The 19,596-nt window shown below is 46.2% G+C and overlaps 1 protein-coding gene across 1 annotated transcript; it reads right to left on the minus strand.

Annotated features, from left to right (window-relative positions):
* Positions 1–13,475: 13,475 nt before the first annotated feature.
* Positions 13,476–19,037, minus strand: LOC308421735 (alpha-1,3-mannosyl-glycoprotein 4-beta-N-acetylglucosaminyltransferase-like protein MGAT4E; the record flags this gene model as incomplete). The annotated part of the gene is made up of 2 exons (XM_080918151.1): positions 18,920–19,037; positions 13,476–14,605 (listed from the first exon to the last, which is right to left on the minus strand). Exon 2 carries the CDS (start codon positions 14,550–14,552, stop codon positions 13,476–13,478), a length of 1,077 nt encoding a protein of 358 aa, XP_080774277.1. The 5' UTR covers positions 14,553–14,605; positions 18,920–19,037.
* Between the last annotated feature and the right edge of the window lie 559 nt (positions 19,038–19,596).

The raw sequence follows: 19,596 nt of genomic DNA on the forward strand, positions 1-19,596 counted from the left end.
ATGCCAGAAAGAAATCAAGTCTAAATTTTTAACCTGCCCTTCCTCACATGGCCAACAGAGGGCAGTAGAGGTAGAATTCATGAGCCATTTGCTGTGGCCATCTTAAAATGTAAAGTTTCCTCCTGATTCTTTATAGAGAGGCACAGAATCCAACATGCAGGATTCCAAAAGAGTCTTTTGGCCATCAACATATGAAGTGACTTTTTAAAGTGCCCGTGGACCTTTTTGACAGAAAATTAAGATCTTATTATTAAAGGAGTTCTAAATGAGATGGTTAGGAAACTTGTTTTAGAGGCTAGCTATGTCTGAACCATGGTCTTAGAATCAATATATTAGTAAAAGGTTTTGATAGTAGCCAAAGACTAAACAGCTGCCTCTTTCTAGTATAACCCATGTCAGGTAGGCTTCTGTTTCATGATGTACTTGATGTTCCCTATGTCAGGCAGAAGTGGCTGACTTGTGCTCCCTGAGGGTAGAGAACCTTCTAGGAGACAGATTCTGCATTTAGTAAGACCACTGAGCAGAACCCAGCTCCAACCAGAAGAATGGGGACCCTTAATACTCTCAACCTACTGTGAGTTTGGGACTTTTAATTGTGGGGTGACACTGTTCATGCTTCTGCTATTTGGATGGGTAGATTCTTATTGTTGGTTGGTTTTGTTTGGTTGTGATACAGGGCCTCTCTAGGGCCTGTGCTGATCTCGAACTCATGAGCCTTCTGCCTTGCCTCCCAGGTGCTGTACTAGGGGAGTCCTGCTGTGCCTGGCTTTGGGTCAATATTTAGCCCTGGTGCACTTCTGAGTTCCCTGGGAATGTCACTGTGACCTTGCTTTGTGTTCAGGAGACTAGGACTATCACCCACAGAGAGACAGATTCTCTGTAACTGTAAGCCTTGCCTGACCGACCCCCAGAAGGGCTTTACCATAGTCCAGAACCTAGGTCTATAGACTTGACCTCCACAGAAGAGCCATGAAACAGCTGTTTGCACTGAGCCACAGCTGTGGGCCTGCTTGAGTGACATCCCCTGGTGCCAGCTCATCTTTTCATTTCCAGTGTTTGGAGCTGTGAGTGGAGGGATCTGGTGGTGCCTTGCTTGTCTTTGCCCTCTGTTCCCTAGCAACCCGACCTCATCCTCAGTCCCTAGAATGCAGGGCTCTCAGCCTGTGTTACTCAGAGTCCTCTTAACTCTGATGGCCCAGATAGCTTGGGCTTGTCTCTTATTCATATTCCCTTTTCCCATTAATTTTTTTTAAGACTTATTTATTCTAGTTCTATGAGTACACTGTCGCTATCCTCAGACACACCAGAAGATGGCATCAGATCTTATTACAGATGGTTGTGAGCCACCATGTGGTTGCTGGGAATTGAACTCAGGACCTCTGGAAGAGCAGTCAGTGCTCTTAACCACGAAGCCATCTCTCCAGCCCACTTCTCCCATTTTAAACAGCACCAGTCTCCATTGCTGTATCTTGGCTTCACAACTGTACCCACTGTTGACCCTCTATTTGAAAATATTTTCCACCAAAGTTGTTTCTGGCAGCCAACCTGGTTCTTCCACTGCTCCTAGGGCTGGAACCAGGGTAGTTATGTACAGGAGGGAAAAGAGGTTAGACAAAGCTGCCTTATCAAAGCCCCTATGAAAGATGCTGTCTTAGGGTTTTATTGCTGTGAACAGACACCATGACCAAGGCAACTCTTATAAGGACATTTAATTGAGGCTGGCTTACAGGTTGAGGGTCAGTCTATTATCATTAAGGCAGGAGGGTGACAATGTACAGGAAGGCATGGTGCAGAAGCTTCTGAGAGTTCTACATCTTCATCTGAAGGCTGCTAGATTAGACTCCAGGCATTGAGGATGAGGGTCTTAAAGTCCACACACACAGTAACATACTTCCTCCAACAAGGCCACACCTCCTAATAGTGCCATTTCATGGGCCAAGCAAACTACCATAGATACAGATCCATTTATCTGCCAGTATCTCCCCGGACAAACAGGTGAGCTGGCATTTCCTTTCTTCCTTTCCCTTTTTCTAGGTACATAAAGTCATCCACAGCCTCTATAAGTTCATATCACAAGAGAGACCACACCTCCCACACACTGCCCCAGACAACAGAAAGAATCCAGTGAGGGTAGGACACCTAACCTCAGTACCCTTTGCGATGAGTTCCCTGCAGTGTAAGTTAGTTATAGGTGCAAGGAGCAAGCTAGAGCATGCTCTTTGATAAACCAGCTGCCACCTGGTTAAACAAAGAAACAGGGTCATGACACAGCCAAATAAAGAGGCAGGGTTATTATATATAGATAAATAGGGAGGCAGGGTTATTATATATAGATAAATAAAGAGGCAGGGTTATTATATATAGATAAATAGGGAGGCAGGGTTTAGGGTGTGCAGCTGGATCAAGGAGACATGGTTAGCTTACCTCAGGAGGAGCAGCCTCTGCAGGGAAGCAGTCTTCAGGCCTGAAGTATCCATGGAGGAGAAAGGTATGGTGGACATATTCTGCACACAATCAACATCCATACATGGACCACAGGAAAAACTAGGCCATTTCCCTCTGGGTCAGAGACTAGGATCCTGGACATGGTTGTGCCTATGCCAGTAAGACACATTCATGCAGGAGGTCACAGAATCGAAGCTCTCCACACAACCTCATAACCCCCTAATTTTCTTTTGGAGGGGAGTGGGGATTGGCTTTTCTGATATGAGGTCTCATGTAGTTCAGGTGGGACTTGAACTCACTGTATAGGTGAGGATGACCCTGATCTCTGATCCTCCTGTCTCTGTACCTCTGGCTCCATTCTGTTTTCTCACACTTTAAAACAAGCAGGGACAAAGCAAGGTATGTTGGCGTAGCTGGCTTCATCCCAGCACTCTGGAGGCAGAGCAGGCAAATCTGAGGGTTCCAGGCGAGTCAGAGTTACACAGGCCTCTTCGTTGAATGTGCACCTTACCTTGTGTAAGGAAAAGATGACAGGGCACCAAAGAAAGGAAAAGTCACGGGGCACCAATGTTACGAAAAGATGATGTCCTAGGTTTCGGAGGGAGGGAGGGGGAGGGAGAGGGAGAGGGAGAGACTTTTTATAGTGTCAGGTCACTGGGGCGGAGCATACCTGGCCACTGCTGGGTAATTGAGGGGTGGAGTATACCTGGCTGTTGCTAGGTAACTGAGGGGTGGGGTTTACAGACTCCCAACACCTTGACCCCACATCCTACTTCTACTTCCTACTTCTACATGCCCTTTTTAGGGCTGAATCCCTGGAAGAGCCTTGCCGTGGCCCTTTTGATATTGGGAATTTTGGTAGTTTGAACAGGGATGGCCCCCATAGACTCATGTGTTAAATGCTTGGCCCATACGGAATGGCACTATTAGGAGGTGTGGCCCATTTTGGGGTGGGTGTGGCCTTGCTGGAGGAAGTGAGTCACTCTGGGGGCGGGCTTTGAGGTCTCTGAGGTTCCAATCAGTACTCTTCCTGCTCCCTACAAGTCTCAGCTCCTTCCGCCTAGAACGGGCCTAAGTGAGAAAGTACTCTAAGGTCCCATCCAAAACCTGTAACCTAACCTCTGTTGGAATTTAGCAAGCAGGCTTCTGGCCTGAGCATGTAGCTGAGCATGCCTGGGTGCAGTCTCCATGGGTGGGGAATAGGAGAAAAAGCAAAGATTTGGAGGGAGGGAGGGAGGGAGGGAAACCTGAGAGCGCAAGATACTTGGTGACTTCAAGGCCACCTCAAACTACCCCATTTACTCACCCACCCCTCCAAGAAAGTATACAAACCTGCAAAGTTGAGGCAAAAGAACCTCAAGTTCCAATCTAGTCTGAGCTTTGCTAACCATCACAAAAAGAAAGGAGTTAGTCACAATCTGTGCTGTGCACCTAGGGGAGTGGAAGAGACCTGGCAGCCTGCATAACCCCCCTCCCCCGCGACGTCCCCCCCCCACCTTCCCCAGCCTTGAGCTAGAATCCCCACACATGGCTACCTCTAAGAGGTCTCTAGCCCATGGGGCATAACACCTGCTTCACCTACTTGCCATGAGTCTGGGCTAAACAGGAGCAGAGCTAGAAAGGGGAAGCTTCTCGGTGAAAGCAAATCCCTGCATAATGTGACCATTCTGAACAGATGCATGAGTGAGGGCCAGAAGCAGAGCAGATGGTGATCTCATGACTGTGAGGACCGAGTAGTTGGCTAGGCAGACCACAAAGGACCAAGACAGAGGGGCAGTGTCCAGTCTTAGAACCAAGTAGCTCCCTAATGCAGATGCTTGTGGTGCCAGGGAAGTGGGTGAAAACAGGCCGTGGGTGCAAGGGAGAGGCAGGAGAGCCCATCTCATTAATGAAGGCTGGATTGCAGAAGTGAGAGGACAGGGTTCCTAGGCATGTGAGCCTTTGAGGGCAGAGTGTGCTGGGGTTTGTTGTTGCTGGATGTTTGTTTGTTCTTAAATCTGCCTGCTGGTGTATGAGGGCATGTGGAGGTGAGAAAAGGAGTCGCTTCTCTCTTTCCACCATGTATAGTCCAGAACCATTAGACTCCGGTCGTTGGACTTGTAGCAAGTACCGATGCCCAGCCGAGCCACCGTGCTGGACTCAGAGTGGGCCCTACAGGTATGGTCAGAGGAAAATGGGCGTGGATATCCATTTTGCTGGACTTCAGCCGCACTGTTGGGAATTATGAGCGCAGCCTCTGAGGCCCGAATGCCTGGGCTTGAATCCTGGCTGTGCCAGCTCCAGTTCTGTGCTCTTGGTCATGAGTGCCCGACCTCAGTTTCCCGCTCTGTAAAATGAGACCAGAACCATACCGCTGACCTCGGAGTGGCTGGAGGAGCGGCTACAGTGCTTAGAACAGCGCTGAATTCAGTGATTATCCGTCACTGCGGCTGTACGCCTGTGCAAAGGAGGAAAGGGACCTTTCTGTATTTAAGCACTTGCTCCTCCACCATGGGTCTCCAGATAATAACCCTCTGTTCCCATTCTACGAGATCCTTTCTTTGTGCTTCTCTATGACTCTTCATTCTCCCCAATTACGCTCGTTTGAAGACACTCATTCTTAATGGTTAATTATTCCGAGTTTCCCGAAGCCAAGGCCTCTCCCCACTTGTGTTTCTCCTCTTACCCCCAAGGTTTCAGTGTTCCCGAGCCCACACAGTCTGCTCTGTGCGCCCAGGCTCTGGCTGGGAGCCCACCTGAACAAAGCACCACTCAGTACCCTCTGTCCCTCCCCTACACTCCCAGAGCCCCAGATTCTCGCCCAGGCAAGAAGAGGCTTTTAGGTAGGTCAGAGGGGGTTATTCATTTTCTACAGGCCCAACTTTGTCCCCATTCCCAGCCACTCAGCCAGCAGTGAGACCCAAACAGTTCTCCGAGCGATGGGCAGACACTGGACATCTGCAGAAGGACTCAAGCAGTCATTAAGAAGGTGGCCTCGGATTCTCGAACTTATCTTTTGCTATGTTATTAACTACCTAAGGCTGGGCAGTGGTGGAGTACAATTTTAATCCTAGCACATGTGAGACAGGCAGACAGTTCAATGCCAGCCCAGTCTATAGAGCTAGTTCCTGGATAGCCAGGGCTACACAGGGGAATTCTGTCTCTAAGTAGTTTATAAACATTGTCTTCTCTATTCGTGATTCTGTAACAGGCAGCACTAGATGTTGGCTGTATTCAGCCTTACAGTGTGGAGTTGGGTGGGGCAACCCAAGATGGCAGCCCCCACATTAGAGGCCTTAGCTGGAAAGGTGTGGGGGAGGTCTTTCCTTTCTAGTCTCTCATCTTCCAGACCTCACCAGTGCAATTAGACGTTATAAGATGGCTTCCAGAGTCATGAGGCCTCTTGAGACTTCAGATTTTAAAAGTAAAAATCACACACACATACACACACAAAGAGAAAGACCTCAGATTCACTGGGAAGTATATATTAAATTGGGTTCTTCTGGGCTGGAGAGGTGGTTCAGTGGTTAGAGCACTGGCTATTCTTCCAGAGAACTGGGCTCAATTTCCAGGACTCAGACGGAAGTTCACAACTGTCTAGTTCCCATTCCAGGGTATCTGACACCTTCACACAGATACACATGCAGCGAAAACACCAATGTACATAAAATAAAAGTTATAAAAAGTTGTGTCTTCCCAAGTCACCTGAAGTCCTGATCCCTAGCACCTTGGAGTTTATGTCCAGTGGAAATAAAGTCCTTGCCGCTATTTTTTAAGAAGGAGTGGACTGGAAAGATGTCTCAGATGTGAAAAACACTTGCAGCCCTCCTAGAGGACCTGACTTTAGTTCCCAGCACCCATGTTGGGATGCCCACAATCTCCTATAACTTGAGTTCCTTTGGCCTCCATGGGCACCCACACTTACATGCACATACAACACACACACATATAACTAAAAGTAACAAAAAGTTTTAAAATGAACTATTAAGCCAGGAGGGCCCCCTAAGGCACAACCACCACTGTCCTTTTAAAGGAACACATCGGGCTGGGGATGCGACTCAGCTGGTTAGTGTGGCATACACCTGAGAAGCAGAAGTCCGAGGTTATCCCATCCTGGACTACACAATGAATTGTGGGAAGCCTTAGCTGCCTGAGACTGAAAAAGGGCCGAGGGGAGCAACAGGATCACTCAGAAGGTAAAGGTGCTTGCTGCCAAGACAGATGACCTGGGTTTGATCCCTGGGACTGGTAGGAGGAAGGAAACACATATACAACACAAATGTAGTAAAACATGCTTTTAGCCAGGTTTGTGCAATGGCACACACCTTTAATCCCAGCACTCAGGAGGCAAAGACAGTCCAATTTCTGTGAACTCTAGGCTAGCCTGGTCCACATAGTGAGTTCCAGGACAGTTAGGGATATAGTGTGAGACCCTGTATATAGATGAATTTATTTACAAGCTGGCAAGAAGGCTCAGTAGGTAAAGGCACTTGACTGTGAAGCTGATCTGAGTTCAGTTCCAGAGACCCACACACGGGAAGGAGAGGACAAACTCCAACATGTTGTTCTTTTACCTTGCCAACATGCTTTTGCAGGTGTGTACCCTAAGTTAATAGATAAATGTGATGAAATAATTTTAAAAATGAAGAAAGAGGGCTGGAGAGATGGCTCAGCGGTGAAAGGCACTGGCTTCTCTTCCAGAGGTCCTGAGTTCAATTCCCAGTAACTACATGGTGGCTCACAACTGTCTGTAATGGGATTCGGACCCTCTTCTGCTGTGTTTTGAACACAGTGACTGTACTCACATACATAAAATAAAATTTTTTAAAAAAATGAAGAAAGCATCCTCTTTTAAAGGGGAGGGGAAGAACCTGGGTCTGAAGTGCACACAGGGAGAGTGCCCAGGGAAGGCTAGAATTATGCTAGAACAGAGGCTCAGAACTGTACCCCCACGAGTCAGCACCCCAAAGTCAGCCCTGCTGACACTCTGACCTAGGACTCGCAGCCTTCAGCCATGAATTCTGTCTTAAGTCACCAGGTGTTTGGTACTTTGTCACAGCAGTCCTGGCAAAATGAGAAGCAAAAAGTCATCTGTTTGAGCAGATGTAGCCCAGGCTGGCCTCTGACTCACAGAGATGCACCTGCTTCTGTCTCCAGTATTCCTTCCTTCCTCCATCCCTCCCTCTTTCTTCCTTCCTTATTTCTCTCCTTCCTTCCTTTTTCTCTTTTGTCTGAATTTGGCTTATTTTTCACTTAACAGCAACACTTGGATTTTGGCCCAGAGAAAAATAATTTCTTGTCTCTGGCTTTCAGAACTATGAAAGAACCAATTTATTTTTGTCCTTTTTCTTCATTTTTTCTTTCCTCCTCCTCCTCTTTCTTCTCTTCTTCTTCTTCTTCTTCTTCTTCTTCTTCTTCTTCTTCTTCTTCTTCTTTTTAAAGAATTATTTATTTGTTTTATGTATATAAGTACACTGTAGCTGTCTTCAGACTCACCAGAAGAGGGCATCAGATCCCATTACAGATGGTTGTGAGCCACCATGTGGTTACTGGGATTTGAACTCAGGACCTCTGGAAGAGCAGTCAGTGCTCTTAACCACTGAGCCACCTCTCCAGCCCAGGAAAGCTTTTAAAGTGTTGTGGAAGGTGTACACAAATGACCTAGACCTGATCTAGAACATCGGTTCTCAACCTTCCTAATGTTGCAACCCTTTAATACGGTTTCTCGTGTTGTAGTAACCCCTAACCATACAATTATTTTGTTGCTACTTTATAACTGTAATTTTGATACTCTTATAAATCTGATATGGGACCCTTGTGGGTGTCTCACTGCACAGATTAAGAACCGATGCTGAAGGAAGGTAAGGGTGTAGCCTCTTCAAACCCTTTTTGTTTTTACATTTTCTAATGTCAGGTATAGGAAGAATTCCATTAAGTGGAGCAATCTGTTCATTAAGCATTATTTGAGGGCTGGAGAGATGGCTCAGTGGTCAAGAGCACTGACTGCTCTTCTAAAGGTCCTGAGTTCAAATCCCAGCAACCACATGGTGGCACACAACCATCTGTAATGGAATCTGATGCCTTCTTCTGGTGTGCATGAAGACAGCTACAGTGTACTCATACATGAAATAAATAAATCTTGAACAAACAAAAGCATTATTTGAGCTCTGAATTCAAGTACACAAGATGCCAAAGGTAGGGGACATAGAAAAGACAGGATTGTTCTTCGGCTTTGATTTCATGATGTCAGAGTGTCAGTTGCTTTAGCTGGAAAAGACATGGGGCATCACAGCCTTCTATCCGCTTTAGGATACGATTTATGCAGCAGCCAACTAGCTGGATGGATGCAGCAGAACCTCAACACCACACTGGTTCTTGAAAACTGAGGAGTGAAGTATGGAAGGAACTTGTCTTGGTTGGGTTTCCATTGCTGTGAACAGACACCATGACCAAGGCAACTCTTATAAGGACAACACTGAATTGGGGCTGGCTTACAGGTTCAGAGGGTCAGTCCATTATCAAGGCAGGGACATGACCACATACACACATCATGGCGCAGGAGACAGACCTGAGAGTTCTACATCTTGATCTGAAAGTTGCTAGGGGAAGACTAACTTCCAAGCAGTTAGGAGGAGTGTCTCAAAGCCTGCTCCCACAGTGACACACTTCCTCAAATAGGGCCACACCTACTTTAACAAGACCACACCTCCAAATAGTGCCACTTCCTGGGCCAAGCATATTCAAATCACCACAGAACTCGAAAAGTAACTAAATCCCAACACTTAATAGACAGTTTGGGGACAGAACCCCACAAAAGCAATTACATACCAGTGGTTGGGACTCATGTCAGGGGTAACGCAGCCCATAATCATGGGTGATAGCATTTTAGAGCAGACTAGAAGCTTAGAAAAGTCCAGAAGATTCACTGCTCACAGGCTTAAAGTTTGTGAAATAAGGTAGAAACACAAATACTGAATACCACATGAATCCCAGCATTGCTGTCATGAGGAAGGGACGACATAGAAACCTTTGTCTTGGGTACAGTCCCACCATTACAGGTTAGCACATGGAGGCGCTGCAGATCAAACAAGGGAGTCTGTCATTAAGCCTTTCAATAGCTCTGGGAACCCAGAGACATCAAAAACTCGAGCTTCCTTTGAAGTGGGCACCTGGTGATAATGATGGTAACACCTGACCATGGAACCCCACGTAAGGCAACCAGCTCCTCACCAGCCAGACAGGCAGAGGTGGCCCAGGGACAGCGCATAGGACTCCCATCACCTCCCTTCCAGTGGCTTGGAGTCTCATTTGGTTATTCCCTCCCTGACTTTATCGCTGAACTGGAAGTTGAAGTTGCCAAGAGATGATTAAGTTTTCCCCTTCTTTTATTTTTTGAGACGGAGTTTCATTATAGAGCCCAGGTTGGTCTCAAAGTGTCCTCCCAAGCGCTGGAGATTGTAGGCACAGCTGCCTCAAGCCTTCCTGTTGATGATGTCCATATACAGCAATAGAATTGTGGCCATCCTTGTGGCCACACCACGGTGCTTCCCATGGGCCAACAGGACAACAGGAGGTGAGGACCAGATACAGATAGATAAGCCTGAACTCTAAACACTGCCAGGGACATGATGGAAATCAGCTTAAGTCCCTCCTCCTCCCAGGGTACAAAGGACAGAGCAGTAGCGTAAGGTGTGATTATCTTAGGCTATCCCAGAATCCCTGGCAGGGTTTGTACCCATGGACCATGTTCACACCTGGTGCCTAGTACCTTCTAAAATCAGAAGAGGGCATCAGATTTGTGTCCTCTGCAAGAGCAAGATGTGCTGTTAACTACTGTACTGTCGCTCCAGCCTCAAGAGAGACAGCTTTTAAGAACTACTAATGTCCCCAACTTTACCCTGGAGCCACTGAGGGACTGGCTTAGAGTAGGCCCACATTTAAATATATATATTTATTTATTTATTTTACAATTTTTCTGAATAAAGCAGCCAGCATTGAAAACCACAGACATTTGAGGAAATAGTATGATCAGATGGTGCACACTTTAAAAATCATTACTCTGCCTGACATTCAAGGCCCAAACAAAAACAGAGCTTTAAAATATGTTCCCTACCATCTTGAAGTTAGTGAACTTGAACCCAAGTTCACAGACTCCAACTCCTGCCACTTCTTTTGAATGCACTGTAATTGTCTGCATCCCATTCTCCCATCCCTTGCTGGGAACGGAACCAAAGGTCTTGTACATACATGTCGGATAAGCACTCGCTATGGAAGATCCCCAGCCTTGTATCTGGTTCCTGTTCCATCTCCTTCCTGGGGATCCTGTGAGAGTTACCAAGGAGGTGAGAGTTCATTCCCATGAGGGAATCTGTACATCCTATGTCTCAGACATGATCACACAGGCACAAGCTCCAAGTTAGCTTTGGGAGACAACCCTTCCAGCTGCTGACTGGATTTGGGTCTAGATAACTTTAACTCCTTTGTACTTGTCCAGCCTCTGACTTGAAAGAAAAGAGGATTCTGAGTGTGGCTGCTGAGCAGGAAGGAGGCTGGGCCTCTGACAGGAGCCTATCCAAGTTCACACAGCTTAATAGTGGTGTGAGCATGTCTTTGTTTCATCTGCTTCATGCCTCAATTATAAACCTCAAAGGTATGGAGTCTGATGCACAGCGCTGTGCCGGAAGAAGGCACCGAAAGTGCTTAGCACAGCGTCCGACACAGACGGTATTGGGATACCTCCGGATGCCAACTGTTTTGTAAAGTAGCCCTGTGTTCTGCTGCAGAAATATGCCCATGGTCGTATGTCTAAGACAGCACACGGCTAGACTCAGAATGGTGGGGTTGATCTGTGGTTAACATAGAGAGAAGGTGACATCCACAGGTTTGCTGACTGGTCCACAGAACAGCCAAACCTAAAGGGATGTGGTAAATAGGCTAACTTCCAGGGTCTCAAAGTGGAGTTTCAAGGGAAGATGTCGGTGGTTGATGCTAATCCCAAAAATGGGAGGAGAAGGGTGACTGGCCCAAATCATTTTGACTAAAATAATTAAAGCAAACATTTTTATTTGTGTCCATGGGTTGCCTCCCACTAAGGTCCAAAGGGTCAGCACTGGATGTGACAAAGGCTTTTCTAGCTCAGGGGTAGGGGACTTCCAAATGGGGAATTTGGCAGGCAAGTAGTCAAGAGCAGAACATGTGCATAACAGGTTAATCCTAATGTTAAACCAAGACACGGTTGCAAGGTGGGTATAACAAGGTAGTCTTAACAAGAGAGTCATAGGGTCATCTAACCTTTGGAAACAAGGGGGGGGGCTGCAAGTTGGTCTTAAACAACTTTTTGATTGAAGACATGATCGCCATTCCTGGAACAGGCAGTGCAGAACCTTTTGTAGTTAAGGTTACAGGTGGGGCAGAGCCCAATCCTTGAGGAACAGGTTTAATTATAAACAGGTCTGAGCCTAGTTTGTCTTTACTATGAGATGGCTTTTGAGTCTAAGATGGAGGCAGGCTGGTTCTTCAATTAATATTTTGGGTCTTGACAAACAGGGGAAAGACGTTTCCCTGGATTCTTCTGGTAGACAAGGCAGGTGTCTGGCTGGCTGAGTGTTTGGGGTGACCGGTTACCTCAGACTTGGGGCTAAGGGGAATGAAGAAATCAGAGGTTTGGCTGCCTCTGATTTGGTTGCTGTTTTTTTTTTTTTTTTTTTTTTTTTCTTTTTTTTCTTCAGCAGACAAAATACCTGCTGTGTGTCAAGTCCTCTGTGAGGGATGGAGAAAACAGACATGCCGTTTCTAACCTCAGAAAGCATGTCTTTGGGGTGTAAAGAGAGGAGCTATTATGAACTTTAAACAGCCACACCTCTGGAAGGCCACATGTCTGCAAAATAGAAGATGAAGGTGCTAATGGAACAGGTAACAGGGTGGCCTTGGTGGCCTTGGTGGTGGCAAAAAGAAGCTGAGGACAACAAGGTGGAGGAGATTTAGGCCTCAGCCAGAACAGGGCACATACAAAAGAGCAAAGGTAGGGGATGAGATCAGGCCCACAGAAGGCGCTAGAGAGATTCTGCCACAGACAGTGGTTAGCCATGAGCTGAGCAAAGGGGCTGTGCTAAAAATGTCTGTAACCCAGCAGCTACAAGGAAGTCACTGAAAACCTTTAAAAGCATTCTTTTTAACCTTTGTTTCTATCTTATGTGTATGAATGTTTTCCTGTATGCATGTCTGCACACCAGGTATGTATGTACAGTGCCTGCAGGGGCTAAAAGAGGGCATTGGGATCCCTTGGAACCGGAGTAATAGACAGTTCTGAGCCACCATGTGAAGGCTGGGAATCAAACGAGGGTCCTTGGGAAGAGCGGCCAGTGCTTTAATTATTTAATTTAATTTATTTAATTTATAGGAGTACACTGTGATTGCTGGGAATTGAACTCGGGACCTCTGGAAGAGCAGTCAGTGCTCTTAACCACTGAGCCATCTCTCCAGCCCCCTGATGAACTTGGGTGACATCATGACCCTATGTGAAGTATTTTTGCTTTATGATGATGAGCCCTTGCACATTAATCACGCTTGATTGTCACAGTAATCCTACAGAGATGTCACCTCTGTCTTACATCCCTGATCCAGCACATCATCCTTACCCTTCCTTCTGGTACCAGCAGGTACCTGTCTCCACCCACACTGACGGAGGGAAGGTGGTAGGGGATGTTGCCAGTGGGAGCTCAGGGAACCTGGCTTCTCTGTCCTATCTCTTGTGACATATTGCTTCTTGAATCTCAGGTTTCTTAAAGTAGCTCAGCCAGAAGGGAGAGAATCCTACTCTGAGGCTTTTTGGTTGGAAGAAAACCCACCCCTCCCTTCTCACCTGGGACAGAGGTGGCGATAATAAAAATGTCCTACATGTCTGGGCCTGTCCGAGACTTCCTCTGCAGACCCAGTGAGCCGGGCGTGTAGGGCTGCCAAAGGCTGAGGCTGAGGCTGCTCCATTTGTGGATTTCTCAGATTGACTAGATGAAATGGTTTGAGCTTTTAATTGTTCATATGCTGACATAGCATCAGCTCTCATCATCTTGTTGATAATATTCTCTGTCTTCTGCATTTTCCCCCCAGATGTAAATATGCCTGACCATGAGGCCACCGGCCTGCTTAGCATTCACTGCCAGCTTCACACAGCTTACTTCATACCCAACGCTTTTCAAGATGATCTGATCCATCTGCCCTTGCACAAGATGGCCCAGCAGGGTAAAGCTGGTACAGTTTGGGGGCATTCCTTCAGGCTCATAGCCGAGCTCCACCTGTCCTTTTTCTAGGATGTACTTGCCATCTACAATGGAGCCTGTTCTGACTTGCACTCTGTTGAGGTTCGCTGGATTGTTCAAAACCACTATCAAATAGTTCCCTGTACTGACATTGTAGGACCAAAAGAATGACTCATCCAGAGTGTAGGCCTCCTGTGGGGAGTGGATAGCAGAAAACCTCATGTCCGTGTAAACAGTCCCAGTGAGATTCTTTTCCTGGCCTGTTAAGTCCTTGTTCCCGTAAGTGAAGTGAGTCAACCTGTGGTAGAAGAGAAATGGTCTGTAGATGATTGGACTTTGCTGGGCCAGGAGGGTGCGGAAATGAAGGATCAGCCAGTAGAGAGGTCGATCCTTGTGGAAGAGGAGGAGGAAATGGGCCAGGAGTGGAAGGTCCCTGCTGTGGAGAAGTTTGCCCAGGATGCCCATATTAGAGAACTCCAGGAGCACCCATGTGTTGGGTTTCTCGTGGATCACCTTTGAGCGAATGTGCCTGACAAAATTGGGGGCACAAAAGACATTGTCCTCAATCAACAGGAAATAAGTGGAGAGCTTTGTGGCAAAGCTCATGAGGAAGGCGTGATCTACATTCTGCTTGGAGTAGATCTGCCCCTGAGAGGTCTCATTCTGGTCATCACTCACAGGGGGGTAGGCACCAGGTGGGGCATGGATCAGTAGTAATTGTCCTGTCAAGATCTGGGACCTGTAGAGACTGGAAATATGGAAGACGGTTCTTCTGAGGCAGGTGGGATCAGACTCTGTTAGGTGGACCAGCACTGTCATTTGTCTCTGCTCAGATGGGGAGGAGGCGTGGTAGACGGAGGCCAGTGTATCCATGAGGGCGTTTTGACCCTGTTGTGACTCTGAGGTGATCCCCACTGTCAGCCATGCTGAGAGGTAAAACAGAGACAGCTGTCAGTGGATGGTAGTGATGAGTGTTCAAAAGGTTAGAGAAACTAACGGTGAAACTCACGGGGAGGCATGGCTGGAGCCTCATCTTGGTACCAAGGAAGCTGAGGTAGGAGGATCATGAGTTTGTTAAAACCCAGTCATAAATAAAGTGAACCTTAGGGTGCTGGGGAATAGGCCTAGAGCAGTGCTCACCCTTTGGTCTTGCAGAAGACCCAAGTTTGGCTCCCTGTACCCGTGTTAAGAGGCTTAACTGCCTGTAACATTGGCTACCAGATTAGGTACCTTCTTCTGGCATCTATGCACATTGACACACACATGTGTGTATACTCATACATAAATCTTAAAGATTAGAGGATGCTATTTGGGATATTTTTCTTTTCTTTACTGAGCAGAAAGAATATGCACATTATTGCTACTCTTTTTTTTTTTTTTTTTTGTTTAATCTTTAAAAATAGATCATGGGTTCTGTTTAAAGACCAATTCATTATTTATTTATTTATTTATTTATTTATTTATTTATTTAATGTGAATTGGTGTTTTGCCTGTATGTAAGTCTGTGAGGATATCAGATCCCCAGGAACTGGGATTACAGACAGTTGTGAACTGCCATGTGGGTGCTGGGAATTGAATGAGGGTCCCCAGAAAGAGCAGGCAGTGTTTGTAACTGCTGAACCACTTCGGACCCCATTCTTGGTACTCTTAAATGTGGTATCAGTCTGTATTTTAGCCTCATCTGCAATGCTATTAGACACACAGAATCCTGAGGTCATCTTCAGAATATATTTTGACTGTATCACTGGTATGTACTTAAGAGCTGAAGAAATACCAAGCTCCGTGCTGCTGAATCCCTGTGGAGCCTTCTGATTTTTTTTTTCTAAGACAAGGTTTTTGCCAGGTATGCCTTTAATTCCAGCACTTGGAAGACAGAGTTGGGCAAATCTCAACCTGGTCAACAGAGTGAGTTCCAGGACAGCCAGGGCTACACAGAGAAACCCAGACTCAAAACCAAACAAACTACCACCAACAAGAAGAAGACAAGGTCTTTCTCTGTAGACCTTGCTGCCCTGGAACTTACTTTGTCTTCTGCAATGACCTTGACCTCTCATCAGTTCTCCTGGCTCAGCCTCTTAAGTGTTGAGATTGCAGCCTGTGCCAGCATGTCCAAACTTCTGTGTCTTTTCTTAAACCTGAAGCTTGTGGCTAAAAAGCTTGATAAATATTAGCTAATTGTTATGGTTATTATAATTCTTTTGGCTTTAAGCCTTTCATCCAGCCTATCTTCCCAGTGGTCCCTTTAAAGAGGATACATTAGAAAGAAGAAAGAAAGAAAGGAAGGAAGGGAAGAAAGAAGAAAGAAAGAAAGGAAGGAAGGAAGAAAGAAAGGAAAAAAAAAGGAACGACATTTTCTAGAATCCAGGAGCCCAAGGCATTTGTTTTGTTCTCATGCACTGTCTTGGTTTTTGTCAACACGACACAAGCTAGAGTTATCCAGAAAAGGGGAATCTTAATTGGAAAAAAATGCCTTTATAAGTTGGGCCCATAGGCAAACTTGTGGACATTTTCTTGATTAATGATTGATGTGGGAGGGCTCAACTCCCTTTGGGCAGGGCAGCCCCGGGCAGGTAGTCCTGGGGTACAGAAGAAAGCAAACAGAGCAAGCCAGTAAGCAGCATCCCTCCCTGGCTTTTACATCAGCTCTTGCCTCCCGGGTTCAGCCAGTTCCTATCTTGGCTTCCTTGAGGGATGATTGTCAACTGCAGGTGTATGCTGACAGAGCCCTTTCCTCCCCTTTGGTGCTAAGATACACACACTCTGGACATACACTCTCTGGGAGAGCACCTGATCTACACTGTTCCATTTTCCCAGCCCAGGATTTTTACCTGAGTTCTGCTACTTCTGACTGTGTTGTTGGCCAATTCCTTTCACCCTGAGCTTAGTCCTAAAACCCAAAAAACCAAAAGGATTTGGGCTCCTTGATCTACAACCCTCCTGTTTCCGATACCCTTTAATCCAGCAACTGTTCTTTCTCACAATGATCAACTTTATTCTTTTCCACCAGTAGTTTAATCTTCTTTTTCAGAAGAAGATCATATATTATATCATATTATAGAATATATTCTGTTTAATCATTGAATCCCTCTACCTAAAAATACATGTAGACAACTTTAGCCACAACTCTTTAAAATTTTTTTAAAATTAATTCCTCTTCCCTTTCATTTAAATGCTGTAAAGCTGGACATGGGGCACACTCCATTAATCCCAGCTCTCAGGACTCTGAGGCAGAAAGAACTCAATTCAAAGCCAGTTTGAGATACACAGCAAGGAGGAGGCCAGCCTTGGCTACATAGTGAAACCTTATCCAAAAGCTTGACTCTCGGAGGACCTGAGTTCAGTTCATAGCATCCAAGTGCAAAGGAATTTTAACCCAGCAGCATGGCTACTCTGGCTGGAACACAAACAGGCCTTTAATCCAAAGAGACAGAGGCAAGCAGATCTCTGAGTTTAAGGCCAGCCTGGTTTAGGGAAAAACAAAAACAAAAACAAAAACAAAAAAAAACAAAAACCTTTGGTCTAGGCATGGTGGTGGTGCACATCTTTAACCCCAGAGCTCAGGAGGCAGAGGCAGGGGGATGTCAGAATCCAGTCATTTTGATTGAGTCTGTGAGTTGAGAGGTGAAGCAGGAAGAGAGAGTGGAGTTGAAGTTGGTTCTGTTGGTCCTGGTCAGACTGTCAGTCAGTCCAGTGGAGTTGAGGACAGTTCCATTCAGTTCTTGCAGTAAAGGCAGTTGTAGCCAGAGAAGGAGGAGCCAGAAGACCAGAACAAATTGCCAGTGTTAGTTTGAGCAATTCAAGAGAAGCCGAGAGAATGCAGATTGAATCAGTCAGCTTGGAGAAGAGTTTGAGTCAGAACAGTTGAGTTGACCTAGCCAGCCAGAGTTCAGAAAGAGGGAGAAGGGTGAGTGTATTCAGCAGAAAGCTTCTGAAATGACAATTACATCTGACAAATAAAAGTTACATTTACACCCAAGCCATGGAGCTCACAATACCTGCAACTACAGCTCTCAGGAATCCCTATATCATAATATACATATGTATGTGTACATATACTATACACATAAGCCAACAAAAAACAATGGCTGATTCCCCCCTCCTGCTTCCAAAAAAGGCCACATGAGGACTGGAGGGATGGCCCAGTGGTTAAGAGTGCCTACTTCTCAGAGGAGCTGAGTTCTGTTGCTATCACCCACCTGGAGGGCTCACAACTGCCTGTAACTGCGGCTCCAGAGAATCCGATGCCCTCTTCTAGCTTCTGTGGACGCTTGTATGCATGTGCATATACCCATAGACAGAGACACATGCCTTCACTTAATTAATAAAGCTGAATGTATGGTATGATGGTGCACACCTTCAATCCCAGCACTCTAGAGGCAGAGGCAGGAGCATTTCTGAGTTCAACCTTATCTACATGGTGAGACCCTTCTTCAAAATCAACCAACAAAAAGCCGCAAGATCATTCATTCCCCAGCTCCCCCCATCCCACAAAAGGCACATAGCAAACCATTTCTAGGGCATAATCATAATTGCAGATTGAAATATTAAGTTACACTCCTTGTTTACCCAATGTGAGGATGTAGAGGTGTTGCAGACAGGTGTATATACAATGTAATTAAGAAATATGTGATCAAGATACTGTTTCCACCTGTTTTATTTTTTTGAGTGTTTTTGTATATGTGTGTGTATGTGCATGAGTGGTGTTTGTGTGCATGGTATGCATGTGTGTTTGTGTGACAGAGAGAGATATGCTGGGAATGTGAACTCAGATCCTCCGGAGGAACAGCAAATACTCCTAACCACTGAACTATCCCACCTATTTCTTAAAACTGCCTCTCTTCCTTCCTCATATTCCTGATTTGTCAGTGTCCCGGGACTGGGGAGGGAGTTGTCAGGCAGATTCAAGTGTCCCTGGACACAGTGCATTTCTCCTCCTGCCCTCTTCTTTCGAGGTCTTCCTTCCTGTGGTCCTCCTCTTCCTGTGACTCTGCACTCTCCCTCTCCCTGGTACTCACTCTTTCTTCTCTGATGGATTTTCTTCAGATACTTGGAAGTGATGCGCTGCCAGTCCTCTTGTGATCTGGAGTTCTTCCTGCCATGTTTGATTACCTGGACCATTGACAAAGGCCAAAAATGAAGGTCTTTTCATAAAACAACAGCCTTTATTTCTCCCAGCTTCCCATATGCCTTTTTAGGTGGAGAGAGTCCATGGTTCTGGTGGAATCTGTTTTGTCTGTTACCTTGAGAAACATGACAGCAAATGTAGCTAACTTACAGAATGGTGGGTAGATCCACACCCAGCTCCACTCAGGGAAAGGTTGGGAAGGGAAGTCCAGGGGCCTTGGGCAACCTGCCTGTCCTCAGCTCTCCCACCACACACTTCCAGTTTCCCAAAGGATAGTCACCACGTTGTGGACATCATTTTCCTCAGGGACTTGCAGGATGATGAAGAACCACAGAAATACGAGGGCCACAAAGGTTCTGAAGCAATGCCTGATGGAACACCACATTGTGTCTGCACCGGGGCAGGGCTCCTACAGCAAGACAGTATGCACACTGGGAGACGGCTCTCCTCCCTGCCCTTTCCTCCCCGACCCTAAGATTACTGGCAGTTTACAGGAGCACACACTGATCTAGAAACCTGACAGAACACAGCCTTGTTCCCTTCCTAGAGAAAGAAGGTCCCTTGTCCTGTGATGACATTTGCTGCCTCTCTTCAGACATTTGTTTGAAGTTTCAACTCTCCCAAAGTTTCCCCTGCTCAGAACGATGTGTCACCTGGAATGCTGTTAACATGCGAGTTTGCACTAAGATGCGGATGGGCTTTGTACTTCATCATTTCAAACAAAAGTCAAACTGTCAGCCAGCTGGTGGTGTGGCTAACAGTTTGATTTTGTTGTTTCTCGTTTATCTTTTT

This window comes from Micromys minutus (genome assembly GCF_963924665.1).
Source record: "Micromys minutus genome assembly, chromosome: 6".
NCBI classification, from domain to species: Eukaryota; Metazoa; Chordata; class Mammalia; order Rodentia; family Muridae; genus Micromys; species Micromys minutus.